At 40.7% G+C, this 27,923-nt stretch overlaps 1 protein-coding gene across 1 annotated transcript; it reads left to right on the top strand.

Moving 5' to 3' along the window:
- Position 1: 1 nt before the first annotated feature.
- On the top strand, positions 2–27,774 carry LOC134648293 (laminin subunit alpha lam-3-like). The gene is made up of 9 exons (XM_063502783.1): positions 2–215; positions 22,552–22,713; positions 23,369–23,553; positions 23,901–24,040; positions 24,275–24,335; positions 24,861–25,109; positions 26,859–27,040; positions 27,376–27,637; positions 27,748–27,774. Exons 1-9 carry the CDS (start codon positions 2–4, stop codon positions 27,772–27,774), a joined length of 1,482 nt encoding a protein of 493 aa, XP_063358853.1.
- Positions 27,775–27,923: the final 149 nt, after the last annotated feature.

Here is a 27,923-nt window from a genome sequence, read left to right as displayed (position 1 = left end):
AATGGCCATCAACGAAACCTGGCTACACGATGGAGAGGAGGGGCGGGCGCCGGTCATACCTAACTATCGCCTGCGCCACATCCCGCGGCCGCGCTCCGTGCGCGCGCGCGGCGGCGGCGTCGGCTTCTACGTCAAGAATGGAGTTGCGGCTCGACGCTGCGCCCACCCGCCCGATATGGGAGTTGAACAGATGTGGCTCAAGTTATCAATTAATGGTTTGACTCTGTTAATAGGAACTGCATACCGACCGCCATGGTTAAGTATCGATACATTTATTGACGCAATGACTGATACTATTACTTCGTTTTCTAAATTTGATTATATTGTGTTAATGGGAGACTTCAATATAAATTTATTGAATAATGATAGAAATGCCTCTAAGCTCAAACTGTTACTTACTTATTTTGATTTAACACAACATATTGACGTACCAACGCATTTTACTAACAATAGCAGTGCCTTAATAGACGTGATATGTAGTAATTGTCTCGTTACTAAAACTCAAGTAAATTATATTCCGACTTTGAGTCACCACGCATTCTTATCTTGCGAATTAAATATTAAAAAATGTAAACCTCTGCCACAAAAAATATGTTTTAGACCACTTAAGGACATTGATCAGGAACTATTTAATCGATCGATTGAATCTATTAAGTGGGAATGCATATCCGAGTTAATGACTGTTAATGACATGGTAAATACCTTCAATTGTGTAGTCCTATCCCTGCTTGACGCGTATGCGCCTCAGAAAGTAATTTTAATTAGAGAGAGGAGCTATCCATGGATAACTCACACGATCAAGGAAATGATGCGTTTACGTGACGAGGCACATAACACGTATAAAGCGTCTGGACTAGACAGTGATAAATTGTATTATCATGAGCTCAAAAAATGTGTAAATAAAGCCTTATTTCATGAGACGCGTGCGTATTTTAATCAAAATATTAATCGAAATGCCAGCAACTCTCGAGCTCTTTGGAATAATCTTAAGCGCACTGTCAGAATAACTAAAAACTCGCATGAATCAGAAATACCTTCACACTTACGTGACCCTGAACGTATCAATTTACATTTTCTAGAAGTTCCAGGTAACGTGGCAGCACCGCAATCATATCTTGCTAAATTTGAAACCAGTCGCTTTCATGATTCGACCTTCAGATTGGAGCCAGTGGGAGAAGACCTTGTACTTAAAATAATCAAGACCTTAAAATCGTCCGCTCTGGGAGACGACGGTATCTCTTTAGACATGTTGCTTCTTACCCTTCCCCATTCTCTAGGTGCAATCACTGCAATTATTAACAAATCTATTTCTACCTCCGTTTTTCCTGACGCCTGGAAGGTTGCATTGGTAACGCCGCTTCCTAAAACAAATAATGTCACAAGCTTTAAAGATTTAAGACCTATTAGCATACTCCCGTGTTTGTCCAAAATACTTGAGCGCGTGGTATACATGCAACTGTCAGCTTTTCTCGAAACAAATAAAGTTCTCCCAACCCTGCAGTCTGGTTTTCGCAAATCTCGTAGCACGACGACGGCACTCCTAGATGTAGTTGATAATATTTTGTCAGCACAAAACGAGGGTCATAGTACGATAATGGCACTTTTAGATTTTTCACGTGCTTTTGATGCCATAAACACCCAATTATTACTATCCAAAATGAGATACTATGGTTTTGAGTCAGATACCGTCGCATGGTTTGCCAGTTATCTTAGTGGCCGTACGCAAGTAGTTCAAATCCCAAACAATACTAGTTTATATGCAAAATCAAAGCCATCTGTCGTCTCCAGAGGTGTGCCGCAGGGCTCAATCTTGGGTCCGCTCCTTTTTATTCTCTACACAGCTGATGTCAGTGGTATCATTAAGAATTGTAATTTTCACCTTTACGCTGATGATATCCAAATTTACATCTCTTTCGACCCAATCGATACTGATTATGCTGTTGACAAATTAAACAAAGATCTTGAGAATATTACAGCCTGGTCCGAGTCAAACTGTTTAGTGTTAAACCCTAGTAAATCCAAAGTTATGTTTTTTGGTTCCAAGAAACAGATTAAACAGGTAGAAAACCATCAACCAATTATCATTATCTCGGGAAATGAGGTTGAACGTGTGTCGGAAGCGCGAAATCTGGGAGTATTGATGGATGAGTCATTGCGTTTCGAGGGTCACATAGCGCAAATTGCGAAGAACACATTTTACAGACTTAAAGTACTCTATCGGATTCGCGATTTCCTAAGTGTTGATTTGCGAATTAAGCTTTGTCTTTCATTAGTACTCTCTAAATTTGATTATGCTGATGTCGTTTATGGCCCACGTTTATTAGCTAGTACAGACCGGATGGTGCAAAGAGTGCAAAACGCCTGCACACGTTACTGCTTTGGAGTCGCCCCACGAGAGCACGTGACGCCATATTTGAACTCGGCACGTATTCTTAAAATGTCACTACGCAGAGAATTGCATCTTTCATCTCTGTTGTTTGGTGTTTTTAAAACGTCTAAACCAGAGTATCTGTTTAATAAGTTTACATTTCGCGGTAGCAGGTCAAGCTTGTATGGAATCAGATCGGTTTGCAATGATTTGTTACTGTCTCGTTGTCACTTTGCCGTTTTCAAAGGTAGCTTTAAATACTCAGCAACAAAATGCTGGAATAACATACCGCCACCTATCAAAAACTTAAATACAATTGGTACTTTTAATTTAAAACTCAAACAACAACTTCTGGAATTTCAAAGCACGCTACCTCCTGGTACTAGAGTAAAACCGTCGTATCTGTAGTGGTCGAAATCGTACTTATGCGCCGTTCAACTTTGTTAATCTCAGTACCTACTTATAGTAAAATTATTACATTCATGTTATTTATTTCCTCAATATATACTTTATTACCCAAGTATTTATTTAGCCTAAACATTAAACCTATCTTCACATATGTCATATTATCATATAGTATAATCTTATAAATACATACACAAACATAAACATATATATATATATACATACCTATATTATTTTCTACACAAACTAAAATAGTCTTAGCCGTAGAGTTTCCGACAAACAGCAAGCAAATTCGTATTGTACGAAGGGTCGGCCTGAAAACCAGCGTTGTAGTAGGTAAGCCTGCTGCAACACATGCTGAGGTTCGCTCCTTTTTAGCATCATAATTTAAAAAAAACTTATATCTACATGTAAACAAATTAATTTGTGCCTATTTAAGTTTAATTCTAAGGCTTGTAATATTTTGTAGCATTGCCTGTAAACATTTTTCAATGTGGTGTTAAATAAAAATTTTCTATGTCTATGTCTATGTCTATGTCTATTTTATTGACTGGGAAATGAGCGTTAATCAGTGAAAGCATATAACTGGAAACCGCCTTTGGGAACATTACCGTTCAAATTCTCGGGCCAAATTAGCACACATACACAATTACGCCTACATTTAAATAAGACGATACGTTTACAGAGCCTGTCTCTATTACACTAACGTACACAGCTAAGTGTAGATGAAATGCATATAATGTCAATAACTACCAATCAGCGACATTAATCCGCTAATAACCTTCTTGCTGTACGTACTGGCCGCTGAGAGTTCGCGGTTCATATTTGATTAGAATATGACTTGGACAGGGATAGGTTTATGCCATACATTGAAGAACCAGTCAAATAATTCACGTATAATAATTTAATGCAGATTAAAACATAACTAGTTAAAATGTTGTTATGAAATTAAATGACAGACTAACTCAACATAATTAAATATTCATTGTTGTATAAATGTATTCCGCTATAATAAGTATTTTGTATATTTTATTATCAATCTGTATGGCAGTGTGAAGTCACGTTCAGAGCCCGTACCATGAGTCACTGACAGTGTCAAAACTGAAATTTACGCTATCGAGAACGTAATTTACTTTCTATACATCTCGTTTGCACTAATATGCGAGTACGAGCGAGATGTATAGAAAGTAAATTACGTTCTCGACGGCGTTTATGTCAGTGCCAAACTGATGGTAGCCGTACTGGTATCGTCTGTCCGTTTTTCTAAGATCAAGTACGCCATAGTAAATGTATGGCGAACTTGATCTTAGAAATCGGACAGGCTATACAGCCTGCAAAATTTACATGGGTACACGAATCGGGTCAAAAACATTTGAACAGGCGGAGTCACAATAAATCCCCACTTTCAGTTCCAATGGAAATATTTTATTATGTATATAGCCGGTCAAGCAAGTTTGTCAGTAGAAAAAGGCGCAAAATTTTGTATGGGACCATAACCGTTCGCGCGCTTACATTTTCTAAATTTGCCGCTCTTTTCTACTGGCGGAGGAGAGAGAACCTACATATATGTGACAGTAGAGAGTGGATTCAAATGATCAACATTTTCAGATAATGTGCGTATTTGTTAAATTAATTCAGTGAAAGCGTGATAGAAAAAAATGTATCTACATATAGGAGACCGCGTATGATTATCTCACGGGTTATCTCATGAATAGAACATAATATTCTAGATATCTTGCCAGGCATCCTCAATTTCATGTCTCTCTAATTGGACAGCTTTTTTCCATAGTTCTCTGCGAATAGCATCTTGTGGGAATCTGAATGGAAAGTAATGTAAAATGACAATACTAAATTTGATTATTAATTTGAAATAACTAGGTAGTTTTTTTATAGTTCCATCTCATGAAATAAAAAAGGAAAATACAAATCTGTAAGAAGGAATTTATTACTACATTTATAATTATATAGAAAACACCTAAACCAAACGTAAGTTAATAAAATAGTCTACTTCATTTGGCATAAAACCATCCCTATTATCCTGGCAATTTAAAAAGTCGTATGTTGTTATGAAAGTCGTATGCAGTTATTACGTTTTAGCTTAGCACGATAGTATTGAAAAAATGTCGTCATGTTTATTCCAAATTTTACTGAAGTTATCTGTTTACTACAAGTGAAAAGTGATTCCACTGTCCTTGATATGAACTAAAATAACTTCTGCACCACTTCACGACCCATGAAGACATTTTTAATTACAAAAAAACGTAGTTTTTATAAACTAATTTAGCCATCCGTCACTGACTGTCATCTCAGCCGAACTGAAGTTGCCAATCGAACACTCTGTAAGCACCGCCTACAATCGAATACTTTACGTTGGGTCATAATTGAGCGGACAGAATACTTCCATGGTTTATATGCGTTCACTGGCGTTAATACTTGAAGAAATGTGGATGGGCAGGAAAATAGGTCATTTTAAGTATTTTAACCCCTTGACCGCCAAACACGTCAACTGACAAACGCGGCTGCAGCCCAATATGAACACAAACATACAGACGTGGCAGGGTACTTTATTTTTTAAGGTGATACGTACCATATGCGTACCATGATATCACGTTGCATTCGAAAATAATAGTTTTTGGTACCTACTGGATATAATTATTATAGGCAACTCAGGCAAGCAGTAGGTACCGCTAACTTTGTAACATTACCACCGCGTAGTCAGTTAAATGTCACCGAAGTCGGCCACCGTGGTTAATGGCTGCCGTTCAGGCTAAGATCCCGCAACAATTATATAATGTCGGCTGTACAATACAAACTCGTCGAGAGTCTCGTCCGCTCCGACCGATCCAATCGGAGAACCGCGAGACGAGACGAGGAAGATTGGGACGAGAAGGGAGCAGCATGTATACACTCGTTCTCGGCCTGTTTCGGGGTCACGAGTGTGTACAGCCCACAGGTTAGATAGGGTAAAGATAATCCTCAGACTACCCCGAGCAAAATAAACTAATATATATTAAAAGATAAAGAGAAAAGATAAAAGATAGTTTATTCAAGTAGGCATAATTACAATGCGCTTATGAACGTCAAATAAAGCTAGGTAGACCGGCTCCAACCCTACACCTCTGCCCCGAGAAGATTTAAATCCCCCCTCAATTGGAGGAGGGTATCCCAATATGGGACCGGCAACAAACTCGGCGGGACACATCTTTTCAAAAATAATTACATCTTATAATTAACATGCATTACGAGAAAATAAGGGAAAAAATACAATTTAAATTACTATAGAATTCATGCAATTATACACATAAGGTGTAATAGAAATTTGATTTAGAAAATATATATATATGTACATGGAATCATACAAATTCGTAGCTCTTTCAGAAAACATATCAAATTCTTACAAAAGGAAAAGAAAATAAAGTTATTAAAAGAAATGGGAAAACATATTATATAAATCTGATTGATTATTATGAATTACCAACATATAATATTTGATGTGCTTTCCTGCTTACCTGAGCTGTGTCACCTATAACTCTATACATAATACAATGTTTTTAATTGCTACTACTTTTTATTAGTTTCTGGTTTGGACCATGCATGTTTGTCTGTCAATTAGTCCTCGACTCTGTAATAAGCTTTTAACATCAATGACTTTTTTAAGTAATTCTTAAGAGCTGGAAAGGGTAATCTTAAAGCATCCTCAGGTAACTTGTTATAAAAATGAATGCATTGCCCAACGAATGACTTTTGTACTTTACGGACACGAAACATTCTGATAGCAAGCTTATTTCTATTTCTAGTGTTAAAGTTATGGACATCAGAATTCTTAGTGAAGGAGTCTAGATTCAATAATAACATAAATAATACTATCATATATGTATTGGGAAGCTACAGTTCAAATAATATTAATTTCTTTGAAAAGTTCTCTTAATGATTCACGCGCTCTTAAGTTATATATAGAACGAATGGCTCTCTTTTGTAAGACAAATATAGTCTGTATGTCAGCTGCTTTGCCCCAAACCAGAATACCATATGACATTACACTATGAAAATAACTATAATAAACAAGGCGAGCTGTTTCAACATTAGTCAATTGTCTAATTCTCCTCACGGCGTAAGCGGCCGAACTTAATTTGTTAGCTAGTGTTCCGATATGAGGACTCCATTGTAGATTTTTGTCCAATGTTAAACCAAGAAACAGAGCTTTATCTACCATCCCTAAGCATTCATTATTCAATAGTATTTTAGTATCGACTGGTTTAACATTCGGCAAAGAAAATCGAATACATTTGGTTTTCTTAGCATTAAGAAGCAAATTGTTCATAGTAAACCAGTTAAGTACATTAACGAGTGTGCTGTTAATTACACTATAATCGGTAGATTTCCGATCAACCTTAAAAAGTAATGATCATCAGCAAAAAGAACTATTTCACAAAGATTTTCAAAGATTATGTTTCTCTAACCCCACATGACATTAAGCTTTGGCTATTTTTAAAAGTTCAATGGATATCATAAGTAGCGGAGCGTTTATAGAAATACAGTTCTTGAAAAACCGGCTAATCGAGTTGGACTCGCGCACGAAGGGTTTCGTACCATTACGCAAAAAAACGGCATAAAAATCACGTCTGTTGTATGGGAGCCCCACTTCCCCCACTTATATATATTCTGTTTTTAGTTTTTGTTGTTATAGCGGTAATAGAAATAATTATTATCTGTCAAAATTTCAAGTGCCTAGCTATAGTAGCTACTAGCTATCACGATTCATGAGATACAGCCTGGTGACAGACAGCCGGACAGGGTCTCGTTTTAATACCCTTTGGGTACGGAACCCTAAAAGATAAAGGCAAATCAGCTCCGGCTTGTCTATATTTTGGATGAGCCGATATTGCGCCGCCACATAGTCACGTGCCGCACACCATACAAATTTAAAAATACATAGGGAAGTTTGAACAAAGTTTATGAATTTAGGGGTTAAAGGCGCGGGATCTCACACTATAAAGTCATCGGCTATCCATTGACTAAATAGTAGGGATGCCTAGAAATAGAAGTGTTTAGTCACACTTTTGCGTACTCCTAATTACAAAGTAAGTATTTAACTACTTTTCTTTATGTGTTAGTTTCCAATGTTTCCATGTTACGACATTTGAGACTCCATAAAGTGCTCCATGGCAAATGAATCCTGGACCTAATTAGATAGATACCATCGGTAGTTCTGTTGTTATAGGTTTCTACTTAATAACTAAATCTCGAAAAAAACCGCTCTTCCATAAAAAATGATTAAATGATAGAATAGAAGTGATTCTTATGAAACAGCAGATTTTTTAAAGTTTTTATCGGAGTCGGCCCTTTAGTAAAAGTGGTTCAATATGACCTACATATTCACCCCTCAGAGTCATAGAGAAATATAAGTAAAGAAGTAGTGGTAACTCCATACATCAGTTTTCTTGCCATAACGCGAGTTATTTCGTAGTCGACATCTAGCGTCAAGTAGCGGACATTATCAATTCTGCTAGTTGACAATAGATGTGGAAAACTCTAATGCTCAACAATTTTCAGCTAATATTATAACCGGATGCACCGGAACTCTACTTTCAAATCCTTCCGCTTATAATATTAGTTGAAAATTGTTTTAGCAGTACATTTTTCGTCTGTAGCGACATTTGTGACATCTGGTGTCAAGTAACGGTACTGATAATTCCACTACTTGACGTTAGATGTCGACTACGAAATAACTCGTGTTTTGGTAAAAAAAACTGATGTACCTATAGAGTTACCACTCTTTCTTTACTTTTATTTCTCTATGCTCAGAGACCTAGGTTAGACAAACACGATCACTATATAGATTTATATGCCTAGAATCATCTGGTCCAGTTAACCGCGTATTTTATGAGCCTTTGATCCTCTGTCATCTCTCATTGGTAGCTATGAAACTGTGCCGTATGAAAATAGATGCTGTATCGAAATATTATTTATTACTGTCTGTCTGTGTCTGGCTACATATATTATTAGGTACATTTATTACATGTTGAAAAGTTGATGACGGTGTGTTGACTAAATATGTATTTCTATTCTAAGAGTTGGATTATAGGATTGAGACATTTTCTACGTAAATATAAGTAATTTGTAAAGTATAGTTAGTGACAGACGACGTACAAATTAAACCTCTGAAGGGAGAACCTTGAAATTTTAAACACGTATATATTCTTCATAATGTTGTAGCTGTAAGAAAACGAAATTCTACCCCTGAAGGGGTCAAAATGTGGTTGAAAGTTTCAGTCCACTTGTGTTTCTAACCAAAGCTTTGTTAGGACTACTCATTCGCGGACGGAAAAGTATTTTATCATGTCACACTTATCTTTATAAAACCGCTATCCATTGAAAGAAATCGTCATCGTTTCTCAACTGAATAATGGATAAGACAGACCTTGTGGCACCGATCCCCGCTCACCTTTCTACTCAGAAACTCGCTTATAAAACTGCTATTTACTATTTATAAACAATTGACTAATACATCTATTAGCTGTTTGTAGAGATGCGATTCACAATAATAAATTTAAAAACAACTTTTTAATATCGAGTCAAAATTGTTTTTTATGGATCGTCAAAACTACGATGGGATCTCGGAGAAAACATTTGTAACTCGAGCATCTCTTGCAACATTTGTGTTAATGATAATCATAATCAATCATAATAAAATAATGTAATCTTATCTCAAGGGGCCCACAGATTACCAGTTCGCCGGACGATTTCAGCCTGTCAGTTGTTCGGGACTGTCACCTTTTGCGTTTAACTGACAGGCTGATATTGTCCGGCGAACTGGTGATCTGTGGGCCGCTTTAGTGTTTAATACCGCCTGTTGTTACCTAGTTCTATTTCCCTTTAAATTTATTGTAGTTTTACATGTAAAATGTATAATTATTGGTGCAATAAAGAATATTTACTTAAGTACTTACTTATCTTAATTACAGGAAGGGTACTGGGGCCTCCGAGAAGGCGGCTGCAGACCTTGCCAATGCGGCGCCGGCGCAGCGGCCTGCGACCCTGTCACCGGGCAGTGTGCGTGCGCGCAGGGCGTTGGAGGGGACTCCTGCGATCGATGCCTTAGAGGATATTATGGGTTCGGGCCCAATGGCTGTCTACGTAAGTGTCTGATGATAAAGTGAGAGGAGTAGAGAGGGAGAGAGAGGTAGGTGATTCTGTCACCAAGCAATGTGCGTGTGCGCAGGGCGTTGGAGGGGACTCGTGTGATCGATGCCTTAGAGGATATTTATTTTATTTATTTATTTTAATACTACTTACTTACTTACTTACTTGTACTTTATATAATGTATAATAATAATAATGATAAAACCGCTCTGACAATGACAGACGTCTCGTAAATCTTATTTGCTATAATTATATTTTTATACGTTTTTATTGTTAAAACTATTGTGTATTTTGCCATCAAATGAACCTTTGACCTGGCTAAATATGTGAAAACATAAAATATCGACTATAATACGTGTGACTCAAACTCTATACACACGCCACGGACATGACATTTGTTTGACAAAACGGTCAACACAATATTACGGCAAAACGGTAAAAAAGTATGAAACGATGATTACGAGGAGTCAAAAACGTGCAGCGGAGTCGACCAACAACGCACGCCCACCACCCCCGCCCGCCTCGTCCACTTCCTCGTCCGCATCGTCGTCAGGCGACGAGTTCGCAACGGCGCCTGACACAGACGGGTCCAGTGACGAGAGCGGGCCGCCGCCGCCGCCGCCACGACCACCTGCGCGACGAGGGCGGCCATCGCTGCCGGCACGCTTGGGGCCTGCGGGACATCCTGCCCCGCCCACGGCTCCCGCTACCGGTGGTATAGTGCGACGCATGAGATGGACTCAACAAATGAACGAGAACGTCATGCGCGCCTATTATGGGGCTACAGAGGGGGGAACACAACTATCCGCATATCGTTCAAGAATACTGCCTCTGTTTCAGGCTCTTGAACCCACCATCACCGTGTCGGAGCAGCGATTATCGGATCAGGTGCGCGTCATTCAGCGGCTAAAGCGGTTGGATGACTCGACACTTGATCGGCTTCGCCTGGAGGCTCTCTCTGCTTGCGCGGCCTCCACCTCGGCGCGGGACCCGCCCGCGACGTCGCCGGATCCGGTGCCGACACCCGACCAGGCACCGGGGGCACCGCGGGTGGATCTCAACGCCGACGAGGAGGAGATCGCGCAGTGTGTGAGTAGTACAGCCAATGAGCAATTGAGGAGGACTCTGGATGAGGCGATTACGCAGTATCGTTCCACTCCCAACACTAGGCCACGATTACCACGTTTGCCTATGAATAGACGCAATCTAGCGCTAATGGGAGCCCTAAACGCTTTACTAGAGCCATATCTACGGACTAGTAAAGATTTAGATGATACGCACGCGATCATGTATTGCGGAGCCATCGCGGCGTGCCGTGTTGCACGAGTCAAGCTTCCGGACTCTGAACGTGCACCTAGGACCGACGGAGGTGCCCCCGCATGGCAAATACGGATCGAGCGACGTATCAGCTCTTTTAGGACTCTTATTGCAAAGCTGATCTGCTTTAGGGGGGGCAATAACCGCCCCCGAGTAATGCGCTTTGTAAACCAGGCGTTCGCGGGGACGGATATCAGGCCCCGCGACTACATGGCCAACGTTACGGAGCGCATTGACTTTCTAAAGCAGAAAGTCTATGCATGGGCAAACCGTATTCGCCGCTACAGAGAGCGTGTGGATCGATTCCAGCAGAATCGTCTTTTCCAGAGTGACCAAAGGAAGGTGTACCGAAAGTGGGAGGAAACCAACCTTCGTGAGTCCGACACGCAGCCGCCGGATCCTACTGTCATGACTGACTTCTGGCGTAGCATCTGGTCGGTGCCTGTCGGACACACCGAGGGGAGTTGGATGAATGTTGTCGAGCGTGAGTGCGAGTCCATCGAACCTATGGGGGTAGTCACTATCACCCCCGATGACGTAAGTTGTGCCATCCGCACGACCCAGAACTGGAAAAGTCCTGGGCCGGATGGATTGCACAACTTCTGGCTAAAATGGTTCCGATGCTCGCACTCCTGCTTAGCAGCACAATTTCAACAAGCCCTCGAGCTTGGTTCTCTCCCACCTTCCTTAACAACTGGTGTCACCTTCCTGCTCTTCAAGTCCGGTAGTACCACGGAAGCAAAAAACTACAGACCCATCACATGCTTGCCTACACTCTACAAGCTCCTTACATCCATTTTGAGAGCAAAAATCAACGCGCACATTGTCGCAAATAATATTTTGGCTTCCGCTCAAAATGGATGTAGGGTTGGGTCCCGTGGTACTAAAGAGCTCCTCCTCACAGACATGACCATATGCCAACAAATCCGGCGGAACAAGGGGGCCCTCTCAGCCGCTTGGATTGACTACAAGAAGGCCTATGATTCGGTGCCTCATTCATGGCTGGGGAGGGTCTTAGAGCTGTATAAAGTTGATGCAACTTTGAGAGCCTTCCTAAGCGCGTGTATGGGGCGGTGGACCACCGTCCTTCGTCAACCAGGAGGCGGGAATGACCGCTCTGGTCCGCAGGATTTTATAAGGATTGAGCGAGGAATCTTTCAGGGTGACAGTCTGAGTCCCCTGTGGTTCTGCCTAGCTCTGAATCCCCTCAGCACCCTGCTGAAAGATTTGGGACTAGGTTGCCGGCTTCGGAGAGAGGGTGAAGTCATTTCTCACCTTCTGTACATGGATGACCTCAAATTATTTGCACCAAATAACCAAGACTTGTTGGACCTACTGAAAACTACCGAAGTCTTCAGTAGTGCCATCAACATGGAGTTTGGTGTCGATAAATGTGCGGTTATACATGTAGAGCGGGGGAGGGTTGTAAATTCAACAAATTTACAACTCTCTGAGACAATGGCTTTCAGATCTATCTCTGAATCAGAAACCTATAAATACCTTGGTATGTCACAGTCGTTGGGTATTGAGGACGAAGGTATTAGACGGTCGGTGAAGGAGCGCTTTTTCAGTCGGCTCACAAAAGTCCTTAACAGTCTTTTGTCAGGAGGCAACAAAGTGCGCGCCTTCAACGCCTGGGTAATGCCCCTACTCACATACTCCTTTGGCATACTAAGGTGGACTCAGACCGAGCTGGACGCCCTGGATCGGAGGGTCCGATCACTGCTTACCGCACATCGCATGCTACACCCACGCTCGTCAGTTATGAGATTGTACATCCCACGGAAATGTGGAGGCCGAGGCTTCCTAAACGCCAAGGATCTCCACAACCGCGAGGTGTACAATCTCAGGAATTATTTCCTTAACAACGAGTGTGGGATGCATCGTGATGTGGTGGCAGTAGACAGGAACCTCACGCTCTCCTTGGCAAACGAGAACTGGCGCAAACCTGTGGTACTAAGTACTGCGGATCGCAAGGCGGCATGGGAGAGTAAGGTGCTACACGGGCGGTTCTACAAGGCCCTCACGCGACCCGATGTGGACCTGCTCGCGTCGGTGAACTGGCTACGATTCGGGGACCTCTTCGGAGAAACCGAGGGTTTTGCCTGTGCAATTGCGGACGAAGTAATGATGACGAACAACTATCGGAAATATATCCTGAAGGACGGTACGGTCGACATTTGTCGGGCATGCCGCCGTCCCGGAGAGTCACTCAGGCATATCATTTCCGGTTGTTCTCATCTTGCTAACGGCGAGTACTTGCACAGACATAATCTCGTAGCCAGGATTATTCACCAACAGCTTGCTCTTCTATACGGTCTTGTGGACCGCGAAGTACCGTACTACAAGTATTCACCTGTGCCAGTTCTTGAGAATGGTCGTGCCACGCTCTATTGGGATCGATCTATTATCACTGACAGGACTATTGTAGCCAATAAGCCTGATATTGTGATAATAGATCGAGCGCAACGCCGGGCCGTGCTCGTTGACATCACCATCCCCCATGATGAGAATCTCGTGAAAGCCGAGAAGGACAAGTCCAGTAAGTACCTAGACTTGGCTCACGAGATAACCGCCATGTGGGATGTTGATTCGACGATCATTGTCCCGATAGTTGTTTCAGCGAACGGTCTAATAGCGAAGAGTCTCGACCAACATCTTGAGAGACTCTCGCTAGGTGGTTGGATCAAGGGCCAGATGCAGAAGGCGGTGATCTTGGACACGGCGCGGATAGTCCGCCGGTTCCTCTCTCTGCGGCCCTGACCACCGGTAGCTTGGGCCCTGCCCCGCTGCCGGCGGCATTCTAGGTTAGGTTTTTTATAATGTGTTTATATGTATTTTTTATTGTTTTGTAAGTGTTTTTATATTTTACTTTTATATTCATATTATAAATAACCTAACGTAAGAGGAAAGATAAATAAATGAATAATAATAATAAGCCCGCAGGGCAGCTTGTGGCGAGCTGTTGGGGAGTAACGACCCCACGGACCCGAGTGCTCCAGAGAGTCGGTCAGGGTCTCCGTCTCCGGCGTGTCTTCGTCGGTTGGAGTGGAACCCCAAGGGGACCCGCAGGACTCTCGGCTCTGGCTTGCCTTAATTGGCCGTCCAGAGAGGAGTCGTTAGAGCTATATGCTCCAGGGGTGGAAGTGAAATTTGCGTAAGCGCGAGTTGGCACAGTGGCTGTTTACAGTCACTGGGTAGAAAGCGGTGTACACCTCTCGACACCCCTGAGCCGCTCACACCGATGTTGCTCCTGGTCGTCTTCGCGACGGCAGTTTCAGGGGCCCATCTAGTGCGCGGCAAGTCACCACCTGCCTCGATAACTTGTGTAAACCTTGTTATGGCAGGTGTCCGTACGTCTTTGCAATAGCCCAGTCTCATAGTCCACCCAAACTTCAATCCATAGACCGGTAGGTATTCTGTTCACTTTTTTTTCTACAATAGTCCCAATGCCTGCTGAGACCGGTTCATGGGTGTCTATTGTTGCACCTGTAAACGGGTCCCAGCAGGCGTTCTACATGACATTAAAGCTCTCCAAAGGGCCTCTACGTGTTGGATCTATATCCCCACGCAAGCCTATCAAAAGACCGGGATTTATAGGCCCGTGATCCCAAAAAAGGAGACACAAATAATAATAATAATATATTCTTTATTGTGCAATGAAAAAGAATACAGAGAAAGAACAGACATTACATTAGGTAACAACAGGCGGTCTTATCGCTCAAAAGCGATCTCTTCCAGACAACCTTTGGGTAGCAGGAAACCAATAACTTACAACAATGAACGGGTAGTGCTGATACGAGATTACGTAGAGTACTAATAGAATAGCCTCACATATCAAGAATAAATATAAAAAGATATATTGAAGAATTATTTTAAGTAAATACAATAAATATATAAAATACATATATATATATATATATATACACATACATATAAATAATCAGGTGATCAAAATATAAAACAAGAAAAGAAGTCACTAGGTTTTTATTGTGTTCAAAATAATTCACCACAAAATGATAAAAGACTATAATTATAATTATTGTTAATAAATTGTTTTTACAATGTAATATTCATTTTAGTTTTAAGTACTTAAATACGTGTGAACGGCTTCACAGCTCAACCGTAAAAGACCCCGATCCCCGGTTGTTCAGGTATTTTATACCTGGCGAAATGGCGCCACCTCGATCGGACGTGACGTAACAATCAACCGAATATAACCTGGCAAAATGGCGCCACCTCGTTCGGACGTGACGTCACGATTAGCCGTTTTAATCAATCACATGATCTCGTATTTAGTTCGTCAATACACTTACCATTTACGAGACCAAGTGTTTCATATTTGAAAGGAATATTATATAAACTATTTCTTACATTCGGCCTTTCCTGACATCATGTTTGTCCCCAAACTTAGGTACTTAACTATTAACATGGTCATCAATACATAATAACGTCTTTAAGATTACAAACTGGATTACATATCATTACACATCAATTTTTTTTTTTTTTTACATAAATTAACTTTGATCACGCTCGATCGTGACTACATATTATCAGCATCATCAAACATCAACCATATTATTCATTTCATCGTTCCACACTTGCCGTACTACCATACTAACCATACTACCATACTACCATACTAACCATACTACCATACTAACCATTCTATCTTTACTAACCTTACTAACCATACTACCAATACTGATCACGCAAATATTTTAAGACCAGTTTAGAATAACTGTATTTACTACTATTAAATTATTACTGGCAAAGGCAATAAATAACTGATAAGACAATCATCGTTGAATGCTATCATATGAATTATGAGTTTGAGGTAACTTTGATAATCAACTACCAGTACTAGGACCACTTCAAATCAATTCAATCTCACTCGCGAACGATTATCGCTTCTCACTTAGCCACTGCTAACCACTCGAATCAACAACTTCATACATATACAACATCTCTAGTACAATTATTATTTCCAACCCTTATCATTCCGAACATTATTTCTCACATATAAAACACACACACATAAATTCGTGTTATATTAAATTCGCTATTACCTTTTTTTTTTATTCAATCGTGCACCAAGAACTCATTAATTTTCGTTACTTTCGGATTCAGAGCTACTTGTAAAGTCATTATCATCAGTGTGCGTATTTATCCAGGGTTTAATACGATCAGCTGCCCATACATTACAATAGTTTCTCTGTGTAATATTAGACCCTATAATACTAGCTATTTCATACCTATCATTTTCGAGAACTTTTGTAATCCTAAATGGTCCTGTAAATTTGGGCAACAATTTCCTACTTTGACCTTCATTACTTGGAGATGGCTTTAGTATCTTTACGAGATCTCCTACTTTATAAGTTTTAGCCTTTATCTTATGACTGTCATACCGTATCTTTTGAGACGCCTGATCTTTCCCAATGTGTGAACTAATTTCTGCTCTAATGTCATCTAACGTACCGACTTGTCGTGTCTCGTGCAATATTTCTGAAAAAGCATTATCGCCTTTACTGACCATTCTAACTCCGAACATTGCTTCTGAAGGCGTTTTGTCTATCCCCTTATTAATGGTATTATTTAACCCCCACTGTACCTTCCCTAAAATAGTATCCCAATAGCGTTCACCTAACTTATTTGCGTACGCTGTCAGTGAATCAAGTATCGTCCGATTATACCGTTCTACTTGTCCATTAGCCCGAGGTGTACATACGGCATTAAGGATGTGCTTAATTTTTGACCGTTCGCAGTAATTCTTAAATTCTTTTGAAGTAAAAGATGTTCCTCGATCAGAAATTAATCTATTGGGATAGCCAAATGTCGTGAAGATATCTTCCAAAGCTCGAATTGTTAAGTTAGATTTAAGATTTCGAAGTGGCTTGAGCAAACAAAATTTCGTAAACGCGTCTACACACACCAGGAGATAAGACTGACTCTTTGCACTTTTTACAAAAGGCCCTAAATGATCAATATGTATAGTGTCAAAGGGCCTGTCAACCTTATGGATCGGATGCAATAGACCCTCTTTAGGTCCCGTTGGCTCTTTACTGTATGCACATTCAATACATGCACGTACATACTTGGTTATAAAACGTCTCATCTTAGGGAACCAAAAATCCTGCTTTATTTTCTCCAAAGTCTTCTCAACGCTGAAATGACCAATGTCATCATGATTAAACTTACACAGCTGAAACCTTGCACTTTTAGGAACAACCCATTTTAACTCACTTCCTACTTTTCTAAATAGTTTATTATCTTTAATCAAATAATTATCTTTTATTTCAGAATACTCTTTATCGTCAATAATTTTACGTATACGCTGAATTTCACTGTCATTTAACTGTAGACTAAGTAGCCAATCTTCCTGTGTAATTCTCAAAATTGAAGGTATAGGATCTTGAATTGGTTCCGGTCCACAAGGCTGAGGATTCCTACTGAGCGCATCGACATGAGACATAGTATGACCTGGTTTATATTGAATCTCGAAATCGAATTCCTGCATTGCAATCCACCACCGTGCTACGCGAGGGACGAGATCTCTCTTAGCAAAAGTTGCTCTTAACGCGCTACAATCAGTTACAAGGGTGAACTTTAAGCCAACTAAGTACACTCTGAATCTTTGTAATGAACAAATAGCAGCCAAAGTTTCAAGTTCATACGCATGGTAATTTTGTTCTTCTAAGCTAGTTTTGCGACTGAAATAAGCTATGGGTCGGAAACTGCCTGTTGTATAGTCTCTTTGCATTAAGATTCCTCCTAAGCCGTATTTGCTAGCGTCAGTATGTACCTGCGTTTCGCTTTGTGGGTTATAAATACCTAACAAGGGTCGTTGTGTAAGTGACTCTTTTAGTTGGTGGAAGGCTTGTTCTTGTTCTGTTGTCCAGCACCAAGAACAGTCCTTTCTAGTCAAATCGGTAAGTGGTCTAGCTATGAGCGCAAATCCCTTAATAAACTTTCGAAAGTAACTTGCTAGGCCAATGAACTGTCTCACTTCATGTACGTTCTGTGGTGTTGGAAAAGTTGCAACGGCAGCAATCTTATCTTTTCCCGGTTTAATTCCTTTCTCACTTATTTCATACCCTAAATATTCTAGTTCCTCTTGAAGAAAATTGCATTTTTGTAAATTTAGAGTTAGTCCCGCGTCTAGTAACAGTTTGAATGCGTTTTCTAATCTTATTATTTGTTCATTAAAGTCTTTTCCAGGTATAAGTATGTCATCCATATAAGCAAGTGTGGAATTAAATCGGGAATTACCTAATATTTTATTAATGGTTCGCTGAAATACAGCTGGTGAATTAGCAAGCCCAAATGGCATTTTTTTGAATTGATATAACCCATCAGGAGTGATAAAAGAGGTATATGGTCTACAGTCATCACGTATAGGTATCTGGTAATAACCACTAGCGAGATCTAAGCTTGAATAATATTTATTCCCATTTAACATGTCTAATTGGTCCTCAATCCTAGGCATAGGGTAATGATCCTTGACAGTTTTTTGGTTCAGCGCCCTAAAATCTACACACAGTCTTCGCCCACCGTTTTTCTTTGAAACTAATAGGATAGGACTCGCGTATGGAGAGTTGGATTCTTCAGCTATATCATTCTCAATAAGTTCTGCCACCATATCCCTAACTGTCTGCCTTTCTGTATAACTCAATCTATATGGTCGGTAGACAACTGGTGTTTGGTCTTTAAGCTCAATAACCATCTCTGACGCATCTGTACACCCTAATTCTGATAAATTTTGTGCAAAACATGGCCTATAATTATTGATCAAATCAACCAGAATCTTTGATTGGTCATCAGACAGATTTGGATTCATCTTAATATCATCTTTAGTGAATGGTGTAAGGGTAGCTTGATCAGTTATTCTATTGCAAGAAACTACTTTTGAATCGTCTAAAGATTCCACAACAGAGACTTCATTAGCACGTACAAACAAAGATCCAGCCTTCAATGTTATTGGTTTCGTGGATTGATTACATACTGCAACTTTACAGTCTCCATTGTGTAAACTGTAGACGCCTCCTACGACACTATAGTCCATGTTTTTCTGAGACCGTAAACTATCGTTAATCAAAATGTCGCAATTCCTTTGTCCACTACTTTTACAATTTACAAATTCAAACGCGCCTACCTTAGTGTCGGTTATGATCCTAAGAACCACCTTTTCACTAGTAGATTCAACATTATTTGCCAAGGTAGCCCAATCTATGTTCGTATTGTTTGTGTCACGTTTCAGTATGTCTAATCGCTCATGTGTTTTTATTGCTAAAACTTCGGGTCTTTCCGTAAAGTCCTGCCCTACTAAAATTTCCTCAGTTAATACAGTAGAGTCTACTATGTAAGCGTCTACGTTGGCTGTGACCTCACCTAATGTCAAACTAAACTTTGTACGTCCTAAGGGTGTATATGGGTTAGGTCCAAACCTAATATTAGATATATCACTATCTGATTTTGGTAATGAGTGTTTATCAACAACATCTTGTCTGATCAAAGTACAATCGCTTCCAAAGTCAACAAAACTTTGTAACTCAATATTTTTGTTTACAAATACGGGCTTATAGTATTTTGAATCAGGTGTACGGCTTTGCGCAAACATTGTTTTTTTGTCTGTACTTTTAGTATTTAATTTGTTCCGAAAACAATCACTAGACTTATGGCCCATCAAGTTACAATTATCACACTTAGCAATTGGTTTAGGGCATTTAGTTGATATGTGTCCTTTTTCTTTGCAGTTATAGCACGTAACCTCCGTTCTGTTAGAATCCCGGCAATTAATCGCACGGTGACCTGATTTGTTGCATTTAAAACATACTATATCATTGGAAGCGCTTGCATTTGGTCGCTTAGACGTTCTCAGGCTAGTTTCTTTACAAAAATCCTTTAAAAACTTTAACAAATCCTCTGGGTCCGTTAAGCGGGCCGCCATAGCACTCGAACGCATGATCTTATCATCTATAGCATAAACTAAACAATCGACAGCTTGTTTACCTTTAATGCCGCACGCGTTAAGCAAAATCATTTTGTCGTAATAATATTCGTCAACCGATCCTCCGTATTTTAATGACTTATCTAACATTTCCATTAATAACGCAGCATAATTTGTTTCTGAAGGAAACGCTCTAGTCAATCGTTCCTGCCATTCGGACCACGTCATAAGAATAGACTGCAACCCTTCGTACCACTTCTTAGCATAACCGGCTAACTTAGGTAACGCGAAATGAGAAGTTTGTTCATCCGTCCAACTATAGATTTTAGCACACTCATTTACTTTAGCTATCCAATTTTCTATCTTTTGGTTCTTTTGTGCAGGATCGAAATTTGGAATGATATTTTTATCATATGACATTTTATGTGTGTTAGACTTTAACAAATTTTGAAAAAACATTGCAATATCAGTCAAATTAGAATTTAACATCGGTACCTCGACATTATCTCGCGAAGCTGCTGAGGTAGCCTCCTGTCTCTCTCCTGGCTCCGACACCGCCGGCTGCTCCGCCACTCTCTCATCTCGTCGTCGCTGTGCAGGCGCTGCATCCGTTTCATCCGCCAACTCAGCATCTCGTAACCTTTTCATTGATTCCGTGATCGACTCTTGCTGTTGTATTTCTCGTGGTGGTGTGTAACTTTCTCGTTTAGAATTCGAAGCACGCGGAGACCGTTCTCGTACCGAACTCTCACGATGACGTTCGAACCGCCGTCGTTTGGAAGGCGACCTGCGCTGCGTCGATCGCGACCTCCGCTTCTCACCATGGTGGCTTGTCGTAGACTCCGTGGATCGCTCTCTGCTACTCGTACTACGGTGTCGCCGAATCATTTTTCGTCTGGATGTACCGTGCACTGCATCCTTATAGCGTGAATGTCGCTCCCTCGAACGAGACGTCCGACTTGATTTGTTTTTCTTACTCCGTCCCGTCATGGTTCATGTATCCCTACTTCTGATATAAATAATCAGGTGATCAAAATATAAAACAAGAAAAGAAGTCACTAGGTTTTTATTGTGTTCAAAATAATTCACCACAAAATGATAAAAGACTATAATTATAATTATTGTTAATAAATTGTTTTTACAATGTAATATTCATTTTAGTTTTAAGTACTTAAACACGTGTGAACGGCTTCACAGCTCAACCGTAAAAGACCCCGATCCCCGGTTGTTCAGGTATTTTATACCTGGCGAAATGGCGCCACCTCGATCGGACGTGACGTAACAATCAACCGAATATAACCTGGCAAAATGGCGCCACCTCGTTCGGACGTGACGTCACGATTAGCCGTTTTAATCAATCACATGATCTCGTATTTAGTTCGTCAATACACTTACCATTTACGAGACCAAGTGTTTCATATTTGAAAGGAATATTATATAAACTATTTCTTACATACATAAATAAATAAAAGCAAATTAAGGCAGTGACAGGTAATGGGATTTTAAAAGATTTTTAAATATGGAAAGGGATTTGGCGCATCTTATATCCGACGGCAAAGCATTCCACAATCGAACAGCCCGAAAAGTGAAGGAGGTATTATAAAATTTAGAAGAAGAAGAAGGAAGAGCAAGGAGATGCTTCTCCGCACACCGCGCAGAAGAGAGATATTTAAAACGTTCTTTAAGGTAAGGGGGGGTAGTGGGGTTGAAGAGAATGTTATAAAGAAGGGTGAGAATGTGGGAGTTGCGACGCAGACGAATTGGCAACCACCTGAGCTTGGTTCGAAATTCCGAGACGTGGTCAAATTTGCGCAGGCCATATATGAATCTAATACAAGCATTTTGTAATCGTTCTAGTTTGTTTAGCTGGTCCTCCGTAATATCCAGGTAACAAATATCGGCGTAATCTAGTATGGGAAGAAGAAGAGATTGTGCAAGCGCAATGTATAGTATATTGAATGCAAATAAAGAAATGAAATGAAATTAAATGTAATCTTTATTGCACAATACATGAAGGTACAAATGGCGGACTTATAATAGAGTATACACTTTCTTTAGGAAAGCTACATTTGATGAAGTCGAACTGCTTTAACTGCTTAGGAAGATCATAAAATGTCGACATACTGTTTTGTATAACCAATTATTTTTAAAGTTAACTAGCGACCCGCCCCGGCTACGCACGGGTTAACAAATTATACACAAACCTTCCTAAAGAATCACTCTATAGATAGGTGAAAACGCATGAAATTCCGTTCAGTAGTTTTTGAGTTTATCGCGAATATACACACACACAAACAGGCAGACGCGGCGGGGGACTTTATTTATAAGGGGTAGTGATTACAGCTTGTGTAACTTGCTAATTTTGTTCCAGCCTGCCCCCCTTGTTCCGACGGGAAGGTCTGCTCACCAGAAAACGGGCGCTGCGTGTGTCCACCCCGATCCAGGGGTCCCGGGTGTAAACAATGCGCTCCAGGGTTCTGGGCCAGGCCTGCTGGGTGCAAGCGCTGTTCCTGCGGGCCCGGGGCCGCATCTGGTAAGGGCAACGGCAGCGACAAAGTGTGATAGTGCCACTATGAAGTTCATATTTGTCACCGTTAAAGCGTTCGCAAAATTTTATTGTATGGGAAGCTTCATAGATCTCTACTGCGTGACGTTCATCAGTCTGTTAATTGTGGTCGGTGCAACTGGCGCTAAATCTTTTCAATTGGTGTCATTTAAAAATACCAATAGACTAGTAGAAGTCGTACAAAAAGGGCAAAGTTTGCTATTAATTATTGTTAAGAATGTTATGAGTGTTTATGACCCAAATTATATAGTCGGCGAGATAACTTTATTACAGCAATATGCATTCATGTTTCTTGTTAAATGATCAATCACGATTGCTCAATTGACTAATAATAGTTATGAAATTGCTTTATGTTTGTTTCTGTACCGTGCCCTTTGACTGATTTTTAACAGACGTCAAAAAGGAGGTTTTTTCTCAATTCGTTGGATCTCTCAGATCAAAAGTTTTTGCTCTTTCTTTATTTAAATGTATGTTCCCCGGAAGACGGCTGACCGATATAGGAAATTCTTTGGTCTACCATGTCATCTCGTCAACTTGGAGATCTCAATGGAACTCATTAAATATTTTTATTGTCGTCGAAAAAGCCTTGTACCATCAAAAAATGTATTTCTTTCATCCTCAGACACCTGCGACCCTCTCACCGGGCAATGCAAGTGCCGCGCCGACTGGTCCGGGGCTTCCTGTGACGTGTGCGCACTCGGCCACTTCGGGCCAAGGTGCAAGCCCTGCCATTGCCATCAGGACGGTAGCGCGCAATGCGAGAACGGAGTGTGCGGCTGTGATGATAACGGACAGTGTTTCTGTAAGGTGAGTTGATGCGAGTGCAGCACCGGCTGGACCGGGGCTGCCTGCGACGTGTGCGCACTCGGCCACTTCGGGCCAAGGTGCAAGCCCTGCCATTGCCATCCGGACGGGAGCGATGCAAGCCCTGCCATTGCCATCCAGACGGGAGCACTCAATCAGAGAACTTAGTGCACGGGTGTGAAGATATTTCCAAAGTTGATTCTTGAAACCATAAACATAGATACTTACAATAAGTATGGAAACACGTTTCGTTTTCGTGGTGATCGTGAGCTTTCTTATAGGTAGTAATTCTTGTTTGCTCCATCTGATTGTTGAGATGAACTGAAAAATGCAATAATTATTTTTTACAGGCGAACGTAGTTGGTGAGAAGTGCGACCAATGCCGGCCAGGTACATTCGGACTTTCTGCTTCGCCAACCGGCTGTACTGAGTGCTTCTGCTTCGGCCGAAGCGCGCACTGCACACAGGCAGGTTACTTCTCTAGTGTAATGTAGAAGTGTGATCAACTGATCAATGCCTACTTGGTACAGAAGTGTGACCAATGCCGGCCGAGTATATAGGACTATCAGCTTCGCTCACTGAGTAACCTGTAACCTGTAACCTGTACTGGCTGTACTGAGTGCCTCTGCTTCGGAACGCATTTCAACATTTGTATGATCCGTTTTCGACCTAATATTATGAAAGGAATATAGATTTAATTTTTAATTTTATGTTACATCAACAGGCAGGCCTCACTCGGGCGGCCCTGCATGCCGCTGCGCCCGCGCACCTCACGTTGCTCCAGGGTGATAGTATAAAATCAGTAAGTATCAACATTATTTTATACCTTTAACGAGCAAATTCTTGTTTATTTATTTATATATATATTTATTTGTATATATATTTCGGGGATCTCGGAAACGGCTCTAACGATTTCGAAATTTACTATATGGGGGTTTTCGGGGGCGAAAAACCGATCTAGCTTATCTCTGGGAAAACGCCCTTTTTGAGTGTTTAAGTATATCTTTTCCGATCAAAGCTCGGTCTCCCAGATATTTTAAATCTATTCAAGCATGCTTTAGGGTTCAGTGTATGTACCCAAAATGGTAAAAATTTAACCCTCATAGTATCGCGACGTCCGAGAGGATTTTAATGAAATTTCAACAACAGATGTATTTTGTGTTGCCGCTACTTATTTTTTCAAAGAAAGGGGAAGGGGGTACAATCTTTAAGCAAATGTCAAATTGTTGCACATCATTCGGATTTTCTCACCTTAGGAATAGTAAGACTTAGCTCAGGAATTCGTAATAACTTACCTTATTTCTCCACAGGTAGACCAAGACTCTCTAATAGCCATCCACACCCACTCCCTGGATTCCACAATCACCCTCCCCTGGCCCCCAGTCCCCGTGTACATGGAGCTGGATAAGCGGTTCCTGGGGGACCGGGTGACGTCATACGGAGGCTTCCTCCGGTTCAGGGTGGAGGAGGAGGGGGGGGAGGGGCTGGATGAGGAGACGATGAGGAGGTTCCCGCTCGTCAGGGTGTACGGGAGGGATGTGGTGCTGGATTATTATGAGGTACCTATTTTTAGTGTAATGCCCAGATGAAAAACCCTGAAACACCAATGCCACGGGGCTTTGTCGAGAGTTTAAATTGAAATTATAAAATATATGATGGCAGAATAGGCATCGTACGCTTCCCATAGACAATATATCAATTAAAAGTATATTGCGGCAATCGGTTTCATCCTTTGGCTCTTCGTTTAGGTACCTCATCATCCTGGCCTGGCCCTCTGTCGTTGCAGCATTTTCCATTCCAGCCTATTCTGGGCTTTCGTTTTTACTGTTGGTGTTGGTTGATGTGTGTAGGGCTTGCAATGCGAATATTCGAATTTGTCGAATATTCGACCTGTTTTGATATTCGAACATTCGGCCGCTCAGGTTTCGAATATTCGAATATTTTTTATTACTATAAAAAAATCTATGTCATCCGCTGTAGTTACAGTTTCTGTGTGTTTTACGGGTATTTACAGTGAATGAGGAATGGTAGGTACCCAAATACGAAGGAAATAATATTTTTACTGTATTCCTCTCGATAGACTTCGTGAATATTCAGTAAAACCTAACTCAATTTAAAAGAAAACGAAATCAAAAAGTATGTTATTTTTACGGTGCGTAAGTTTTAAGTTAAAGGGTCATTCTGGTTATTCAGTACAAGCGTACGTTAAGCGAATTTTTGAAGTCTAAACCTTGCCACTTATCGCAATTCTCAAATTTAATCATACCAAACCTGCCCAACTTGGTAATCTAACCATGCACCTTTAGCTGACCAATAATCCACCCAGTACTCAACTAACTTTTTCCCTTAAATATTCCAATATTATATAATTAGCCGACCATTAGGAATAATAACTTGCCAAAACAAATAAAGTCAATGAAGATTCAAAATACAATGAAATTAAAGGCCTTTTTACAGGCCTCTGAGTGATTACAAGTTAATTTAAATCGGAAAATAATTACCTACTAAAAAAAAATATCTTACATACCTAGGTGTTTGGATGGTTAAAGTTATATTATTTCACGCAACGACGCCTTTATAAGTTATATCTAGAAATATTAAATACGTATAATTTTGGCGTTTTACTTGTTTTTATAACTGTGGGCATCTTATAAATAGTAGGATGATAAAAATCTAATCAATTAAGTGGATTTCTGCCAAATATCCTTAGTTTTAGCAATATGTGAAAAAAGCTTTTGAATAAAACGATAATAAACCGATTTCTCGTTCCTTTTCTTATTTTTTATAATATTCGAATAATTATTCGAATATTCGAATACGTCGTCAGAAAAAGTCGAATATTCGAATATCTAAAAGTTTCGAATATTTGCAAGCCCTAGATGTGTGGCTACAGCACCATTCTTTTATCCGTGTCAGGTATGACATTCCGGGTCTTCCTCTTCCTCTCTTTTTTTAGGGTTCCGTAGCCAAATGGCAAAAAACGGAACCCTTATGGATTCGTCATGTCTGTCTGTCCGTCCGTATGTCACAGCCACTTTTTTTCGAAACTATAATAACTATACTCTTGAAACTTGGTAAGTAGATGTATTTGTGAACCGCATTAAGATTTTTACACAAAAAAAAAACAATAATTTTTGGGGGTTCCCCATACTTAGAGAACTGAAACTCAAAAAAATTTTATTCATCAAACCCATACGTGTGAGGTATCTTTGGATAGGTCTTCAAAAATGATATTGAGGTTACTAATATCATTTTTTTCGAAACTGGATAGTTTCACAAGATTTCACACATTTTGTCTTGTTTTCCAGCGCACCCCACCAATCAACAACACACACGGCATCCGCCTTCACGAATCGCTATGGCGGGTGCGCGCACGCAGCGATCTGCAAGCAACCCGCGCCGCCCTCATGCTAGGCCTCAGCAAGGTCGAACGGATACTTGTTAGAGTCACCACTAGGGCGCCTAAACACGATGACAATGTCCATGCTCTGTAAGTATCATTGAATTAACCCTGACATTCCAAAAATGACAATCGTGTGTCAGTCTCAAAAATAGAAGTGCCGTATGTGGGAAATATATATCCTTTAGCCTGGTAAAGGTTTAACCGAGCGCCTCTGTTTCAACTCAGACAAAAATGCTTGCATAAGTATGTCTGGCAGTTCTAATCTGCAGGTCGCATTTCAGAACCGATTCTTTAATTTCCTAGGTATTATCATAATCTACAAAAATCTATTCGTGAAAGTGATTCTTAAGTTTAGAACGAACACCCGCTGAATTCTGATACTGAGCACATTAACACATTACAGGATACATTTTTCATTTCAGACTCCTCAACGTATCTCTAGACACAGCGATCCCCGGCTTCAGCCGCTCGGAGCCCGCGCTAGGCGTAGAACTCTGCTCCTGTCCCACTGGCTACTCCGCGCCATCTTGCCACGAGCCTGCCATCGGCTTCTGGATGCCTCCTGTCAAAGTTCATCTTGATAGCGTGGCTGGCACCATTGTTATAAGACTGGAAGGAGATGCGAAGCCTTGTGACTGCAATGGAAGAGCTGTTAGCTGTAATCCTGATACTGGACATTGCGTGGTAAGTTCTGATATCTTTAGTATTTTCTGTCAATGTCAACATGCCATCGGCTTCTGGATGCCTCCTGTCAAAGTTCATCTTGATAGCGTCGCTGGCACCATTGTTATAAGACTGGAGGGAGATGCGAAGCCTTGTGACTGCAATGGAAGAGCTGTTAGCTGTGATCCTGATACTGGACATTGCGTGGTAAGTTCTGATATCTTTAGTATTTTCTGTCAATGTCAGCATGCCATCGGCTTCTGGATGCCTCCTGTCAAAGTTCATCTTGATAGCGTGGCTGGCACCA

The sequence above is a fragment of the Cydia amplana genome, chromosome 5, assembly GCF_948474715.1.
Source record: "Cydia amplana chromosome 5, ilCydAmpl1.1, whole genome shotgun sequence".
NCBI lineage: Eukaryota > Metazoa > Arthropoda > Insecta > Lepidoptera > Tortricidae > Cydia > Cydia amplana.
The sequence above is the reverse complement of the archived record's forward strand: the minus strand, read 5'-3'. Positions and strand labels throughout refer to the sequence as shown.

Excerpts from the sequence above, each read along its gene's own strand:
- LOC134648293 (XM_063502783.1), top strand. The coding sequence starts at position 2 with ATGGCCATCAACGAAACCTGGCTACACGATGGAGAGGAGGGGCGGGCG. Across the intron at positions 25,110-26,858 it reads TGGTGCTGGATTATTATGAG|CGCACCCCACCAATCAACAA; the intron begins GTACCTATTTTT and ends CTTGTTTTCCAG. Across the intron at positions 27,041-27,375 it reads GATGACAATGTCCATGCTCT|ACTCCTCAACGTATCTCTAG; the intron begins GTAAGTATCATT and ends TTTTCATTTCAG.